Source organism: Cyprinodon variegatus, unplaced genomic scaffold (genome assembly GCF_000732505.1).
Source record: "Cyprinodon variegatus isolate N-32 unplaced genomic scaffold, C_variegatus-1.0 Scaffold1110, whole genome shotgun sequence".
Lineage (NCBI taxonomy): Eukaryota > Metazoa > Chordata > Actinopteri > Cyprinodontiformes > Cyprinodontidae > Cyprinodon > Cyprinodon variegatus.
In genome coordinates, this window is record NW_015151563.1 from 155220 (window position 1) to 162583 (window position 7364).

General features: G+C 40.2%; 1 protein-coding gene across 1 annotated transcript in view; it reads right to left on the bottom strand.

Moving 5' to 3' along the window:
• Positions 1-7364, bottom strand: part of LOC107101532 (FERM and PDZ domain-containing protein 2-like) — a 51808-nt gene that overhangs the window by 22415 nt on the left and 22029 nt on the right. The window contains exons 11-15 of the mRNA XM_015400480.1: positions 6562-6714; positions 6303-6485; positions 6067-6226; positions 5113-5281; positions 1045-1172 (exon numbers count right to left, since the gene is read on the bottom strand). Of these exons, the coding sequence (XP_015255966.1) occupies positions 1045-1172; positions 5113-5281; positions 6067-6226; positions 6303-6485; positions 6562-6714 (793 nt within the window). The remainder of the gene's footprint in view (positions 1-1044; positions 1173-5112; positions 5282-6066; positions 6227-6302; positions 6486-6561; positions 6715-7364) is intronic.

Consider the following 7364-nt stretch of genomic DNA (forward strand, 5'->3'; position numbering starts at 1 on the left):
TTATTTAATAATATTAATAATATTTTGTAGAGGTCATCAAAGGTCAGCTTTGATGACCTCTAGAAATATTTCTTTATATCTTTAAAATGGTAAAGGCACAAACCTAAATTTTTGCTGCACAAACCAGCACAGACATTTGACACCAATTTTGTCTGATTTGAAGAAGGTGGGGGGGCCAACTTCACTCAGGTAAGTTATTCTCAGCTCCTACCTTTGGAGCTTTGTAAGGGACAGTTGGTATCAATCCACTCTTTATTTTAAGGTGTGTGGAGAAGCCTGCTTTTTCAGCACCAATGTTGTAAAAGCAATCCTCTTTGAATGTTCAGCACACAGATCTAAAACCTCTAAGATTTTCCTTGTAGATTTCAATGAAGGATGCAATCCTATCACAGAGTCTTTAGGGCCTCAGATTAAAGCAGTAAAAAAATACTTCTGCTTTATTGATGGAGCTGCTGTGCTTTTGCTGTAAGCAAAGATGGCACCTGCTAGAGGGCGGGCTCAGATGGGGTAGGGCTTTTGCCCCATATGATGTCATAAAGGGCATGGTTTTTAAAAAGAGCATTTTGAGCATACATTATTTAAGAGGTCCAACAAGACAGTGAGAGAGGTAAAAGTTTTTTTTTTATTATTATTTCTGAACCTAATACAAAGGCTACAGGACACATATGACTGTTATAAATATTATATTAAATATTGCATAATATGGGAACTTGAAACAAACAACTATTTTAAAGAAAACCTTTTGAGTTACTATAACAATTTATATCCCTTTGAGATCAATTAAGTGTTTTTATACATTTTATTTAAATAAATGTCATAAAAAAAGAGAGATTTAGTTAACAGATTGCCCTTCGATGGACTGGCGACCTGTCCAGGGAGTACCCTGTACCCTACTCGGGACAAGCGTGTCAGATAATAGATGGATGGATGGATAGTTAACAGATTTTTAATTTATTTAGATTCATCTCCGGACCGGACTTTTCCTTTAAACGGGAGGAGTCTGGTCAGTGATTAAGAGTGGGAAATGATGGGTGATATCCTTACCCAAGCCTAGTTTTGGGTCCTTCTTTAACGAAACACATATGACTTCCCTTTCTGAAGACGTCCCCAGTTTGGGCAGCATTTCTGCAGGAAGGATGATACGACACAAATAACCATAAGCAACGACAACTCTGAAGGAGGGAGGGGACACAAAAATGACTTATCTGCATAAAATACTTATAAGAGAAACTATGTGCTCCATATGAGGTGCATCATCTGTGCTAAGGTGAAGCTGAGCTGTAAGTGTGGAGATGTTGTGCCTTGGGCTGCAGGAGATCCAGAGTGGGCTTCTGATCCGCTCCTCTGAGAACAGGATGGAGAATGTAAACCAGTGCTGCTGCGCTGACTGCTGGAGCAGGGGCTGCTGAAGGAAAACCATAAGAAACACTCAGTACTGTTTTCCAAAGAAATGAAAAAGCAGATTTTATGGGTTTTGTTTCCTTTCTTGACTCTGATTTGCTCCACATCCATATTTTAACAAGCAGTCGATAAAAAGTATTCACACATTTAAAACATCCTCACATTTTGTCAGAAAGGCCTTTAATCAAAACATTGCCACTTCCATAGTGATTTTATGTAGAATATCACTACATTTTGCCTTTGATTTTGTTGTGTCCATGAATCAAAACACTTTAAAAATCATTTTTATTTACAGCTGCGAGTCTTTTAAAATATCTAAACTAGCTTCCAGATTTAGGGCCTGAAAAACCTTTTCTAATTTATAAGCAAAGGCTGAAATAGTTGTATTTCCATCCACGCCATGCAAAGTTTGAGATAACTTTTGGAATGTTGAAAAAAGAAAAAAAATGTGAATTATTTAGTTTTCATACATTTGTGCGAATTAAACAGGCTGCAAAATGTAATGTCATCAATGTTGACATCAATGTAAATACTTGGCTGTAATAAACAGGACGTAGAGTTAGCTAGCTAATGCTACCATAGATCAGTAATGGATTTGTTTCAATCTGGAAAAGTGTACTCCCTTACAATGTCAGCTGATATTAGCGATGCTACATGCCATCCAGATACATCAGACAGAATAATAAATATGATTCTAACACTCAGGATGCTGGTGTTCTGTCAGATTAGCATACCCTGCCAGACCAGCATATCCATAGTCAACACTAGTGTTGCACGTATGCCATTTTTTGGCCCCGATACCGCTCCGTGATACCTGGCTGTGGAGTATTGGCTGACACCGATAACATCTGTTTGAAATTGATGTGTGTGTATATATGAAGAACTGCATACTACTGTGATGTTAAATAATTGCCATCATGGCTTTGTCAAGCTGCTGCCTACCTTTGTGAAGCAGGAAAAAGACTAAAACAAAGTGAATCCAGTAGAACATTTTATTGCTTACCTGGAATGATAATAGTTGAATAAACTTTTAGTGCTGGATCAGGGCCCCGCACGATGCTGGTATCAGTATTGGTGCAACAATAGTCAATACCAGTTTATCCCTTTAGTTTTATTGAAAAAAAAAAAAAAACACTTTAAACTACTTCAACGTGCATGTATCCCTTTAGTCATGTACAAATAAACAATTGAATTACTTACTTCTTGGTGTTTTTTAAGCGTATGGCGATCTGACCTTAAATTTTTAATTTTTTTTTTGTAAATGACTAAAGGGACACATGCCTGGTGAGGTTGTTTAATGTCTATTTTTCCTACAAAACTAAAGGGATAAACTCAAATCTGATGTCTTGCACGTGCGAATTGACTATAGATAGCTGGTCTTTACACGATACACTGATCTGACAGAACACCAGCAGAGGAAATGCCTGATCATTCGGGTTTGCCATGTCAGAACTTATTGAAGAAATGGGTTTCCATATCCTCTTTAGTGCATTTACTCTTTCAAAAAGTCAGTAATTGTCTCAAGATATCTGAATTTTGTTGTTTCCATCAAGCTCTTTTAATGCAATAAATCAAAATGCAGATAAAAGAAGAAAAAAAATGTTTTTTTTGGACACGTCTTTGGTCTGGATTTCACGTTTCCTTTATCTTATGATTCTGGCCTATTTGTCTGCTACACACCTCATCGCCTGGCTTCATATACTGCTTTCAGGCTGGCAACAGTGCCAGATTATCGAAAGCCAATTTCCAGTGTTCTTTTCTTGCCTGCCTGTTCTTGACCCTTTTTTGGATATTATCTCAGACTATGGACATCCACCTTGTTTCTGACACTTGCTACAGTAAGTTCTGGATCTGTCTGTCTCAATCTGCCTCCCCATATTCAACCTCGATTTTGCAACCTGACAACCAATTCAAGCATGACCCTCGAATTATGTCACTTATATCTGCTTTCATGGCTTTGACTAAGTTTCTTTGTCCTGTTGACAGATTTTTGCCGGCCTCCTGGAGGTTTATCCTTGTGTTTTCCGTCTGTGGATCTCCTGAATAAAACATCCTGTCAGTTCCAGAGTGAAGTTGCTGTGGAGCCAAAATGTAATATCCCCACACTCTCTCAGATTCTGAGAGGGTTTGTTGTTTAATTTTTTAACCTAACATTGTCCACAAGTTCCTGTCCAGCTGCTAGCCCTGTCTCATTATTCAGAGGTTCCTGATCCTGCTGCTGGTGACTTCCTACCGTTCTACAATCACAGTTTCAATAAATCTTTAAATGTCAATCGGTTGTTTAAGGATGAACTTTTAAATCCTCACTGCACCCTGTTACAACTCAAGGATCATTTTCCCATCAACTCTGACCCCTGGGCTCTTTCCCTACTGAAAAAACGTTTTTCCACAAAGCATTTTGCAAGAAGGGAAATCATTTATGGAGCAGGTTTTGTTCCAATATTCCTGCAAGGAAAGACAACCTTTTCTTAAATGAACATTTAAAAAAATTTAACCCAGAGATGAAACTTGATTCATTTTTTTTAGAAGTGAAGACAATGGCTGTTTCTCAATTAATAAAAACTCAATTATTGACTTGCTTTCTGGTGACATCACCACAAGCTCGGCTCATCTAGAGCTGCATTTCATCTCCTGTTATTGATAGTCTCTAGATAATAATAAATTCTGACTTTTTTAATTTAGTCAACTTTTTTTAAATTATCACTAAATCAGTTAATGAGCCATATAGTGATGCTTAAAAGTATAATGTTGTGGTCTCAAATTAATTTAATACTCTGAGCTCTGTGAGCGCTAGCCTGGAAGCTGCTGCTGCCGCAGTGCATGCTGGGACAGCTGTCAGTCTGGAGAACAGACAAGTCTGCTCTGATGCATGCTGGGTAAAGAGGGAGGGACCAGAACAACATCCAGGGAGGGAACTTTGTCCGTTCTCGGTATTCTTGTTCTTGTGAATTTGAACAGTACTAGGACTGAGGCTGATGACGTTTCACAAGGACACGAGAAAGCACAAGTACACAGATTGAGAAACGGCCAATGCGATCTGGAAAAGGCTTTTCAAAAAGAATTTAATTAATAAAACCTAATCTAAAAAAATTTAATTTGAGAAAAAGCCTAAAATAATAAATATATGGAAATTAACCTTTTTTTTAAGAAATCATAATGAAAATTGAAAAAAAAACTTAAAAGTGAACAAGAAAACAACAAAGTTACTCTCAAAACTTTTTTATTAAAATGTTTTTCAAAGTTTCATTTCTTTTGTTTATTTTAATTTACAAAACGCATTGTTTTTGTTTTGTTTTTCTTCCATTTGCAAACGTGTGCTTTGCTTGCAGCAACATGGAACAAAATTCTCTCTGTAAACAGAACAGAACATTTTCTCTCTCATCTCTCTTTTCACTTGATCCTGCTGTCTTTCCTTATTAATGTTGGCTTTTTGAAATAAAACCCTGATACCTTCACTAACCAGTCGTATTCATACTGTTACTAGGTTGCAAAGGATTTGTATTGAAGGGTATCAAGCTAAAAGGGGCATTATGACAAAATCACTCCAAACTTGTCTGATTGTTACAAACCAGACATGTATTATTTTGGTTTATGACGATGAAACACATTGAGCACTGTCATCTACCAATTTTGCTGCATCCAAATAGTGCTTAACATGTTCCTCTGAACATTGAGTTAAGATTATCGTGCCTCTTAAAGGGAATAAATTACCTTTGCTGCTTCACACGGGCCTCTATTCTGGCGGCGACGTCATTGCACAGTTTGGTGACAGACTCCTCCTGTGGCGTGGTCAGGCCGCTGTCATCCTGCGGCGTCTCAGAACAGGAGAAATGGCTGCTCTGAGCACGGCCTACAGCTGCATACTGCACCATGTTGTCCTCTGTACAAAAAGGTAGAAAGCAGGTTTTCTTCTCTACGGCATTCCGATGCCCCAGAGCCGCATGCAGCTCTTTAATGCCCCCCTTGCGTTATATTTAGCGACTTTTCAGACCCCTCTAGCACTTTTATTTTAAAAAAACCAAAATCTAGCTACTTTTTTCTGCTACTGGAGACTTTGGAGACAACATCTAAAAGCAGCGAACTCTGCTCTCCAGAGCGAGCAGATTGGTAACCCCGCCTCCTGCTCTCCTCTATCTTGTCTGCTGTCATGATTCATGCAGCTATTATTTCATCCAAATGAAAAATGGAGAACAGAGAAGCAGATCATGGCTTGTCTACAGTGAAAAGAAGGACTGGGTTATTTACTTTGGCCTTTTTGGAAACACAGGAAGGAGCAATCAGCTAAGTGAGCTTAGTGCTTGGAAAAAATCTTTCATTCCTTTAGAGACAGCATGAAAAGTCAGCTGAGTACAAAACATAGAGAGGAAAACAAGAAGAAAAGGGACAAGAAGAGAGGGACACAACCTAGAACAGATAATGGATGTCTATTCTATCAACATTTCTCTATCTGTAGAATGGGTCTGTTTTATGTGTTAGTTTCTCAGTTCAGAGGGCCGCCCGCCTGTCTTTGCATAAGGCACCAAATTTCCTAAATCTGTCCCTGTGGGTTGCCGACCCCAGATCTGTGTTGTACAAGAGTGCAGCCACAGCTATGGGCTTGGGGTGGGAGGGGGATAAAGTCCCTTAGCTGAATGTGAACCTGTTGGTTAAACTGCAGCAGCTTACCTGAGACCAGGCTGTGGCTGAGCGTGCGGGAGCTCATCTCATTGTTAAACTTGTGCTGCGCTGAGCAGAGGTTGCACAAGTATTTGCCTATCCTAGACCTCTCCGTGATGAAGGTGTATTTCTTCCGGCTGCCACGGCACTCTATTATAAATTTCCTTTTCTGCGGATCCATAAAAAAAGCAGCTTTAAGAACATGAACACACACACGGGGAGAATAACATGAGGGACTCTCTCACGTTAGAGGAGATGGTAGCAGTCTCCCTCCAGTAGAAACTCTGAGCGGTGGACCTGCAGCCATCTTTAACCTCATAAACCATGACACCTTTGGCACAAACCCCAAGAACGATCTCCCCGTCCGGCTTCTTCTCCCGTATCACGCGGTGGAAGAAGACTCCGTATTCAGGCAGCTGCTGACAAACCTGCAGATTTTCAGAGAACAGGTCAGGGAGGCATGGTGGTGGGGGGGCGGCGTGGCCAGTTTCCAGCTTCACCCACCTTTAGAAACTCAAGCTCAGATTCATCTGCAATCATCTGGGCATTAGTGGCATGAAGCTTGAGCAGCTCAGCCTGAATGTACGGCAAGGCACGTTTCTCCATCACGCTTTTGGAGACATACTGATCCGGTCGGTAGTAGTTTCTACCGAACACCTAGGCACAGCAGAGGATAGGCTTTAACTACACCATACATCATCAATTTATGCATACTGCACCACCGTAGGACATTTTTATGATGAAAAGGTATTTTAATAGAGAATCATTAGAGGATAGTGTTGGAAAAATGTGAATGTCATCATTTTATTTGTACGAAGTTACAGCCATTTGCCCTGCTAGGAATGTTGTGCTGTTTTAACTTCAAACAGGGAGAGTAAATGCTTCTGCAGGTGACTGATCATCACCCGCATTAAAACTGCACAAGGAACTATCATGCTTTATCATATGTAAACCCATCCTGACAACTTCTGACCCATCCTGTTACTCCTTTGAATGCTGATAATAAAGGCAGGGGACAGAGAGGTCCCAGCAGGGTTGAACACAGACATTCAGGGAGTAAAACTTCAAAGAGATGTGAGCCCGGTTAGTAAGTGCTGCCTTCTGTTATGCTACGTTCAGACCGCACGCTGCAGAAGCAGCAGAAGCAGCTGGTTTACATGCAATTGTTGACGCATATCAAGGCGCAGCGAGAGGTCCTGCAGCACGTTTTGAGCAGCTGAGGCACTTCAGAAGCAGCAGACGGAAATATGCGCCACATCAACCCATCAGAGAAGCTGATCTGGGAGCAGGCAGGGAGACAGACACAG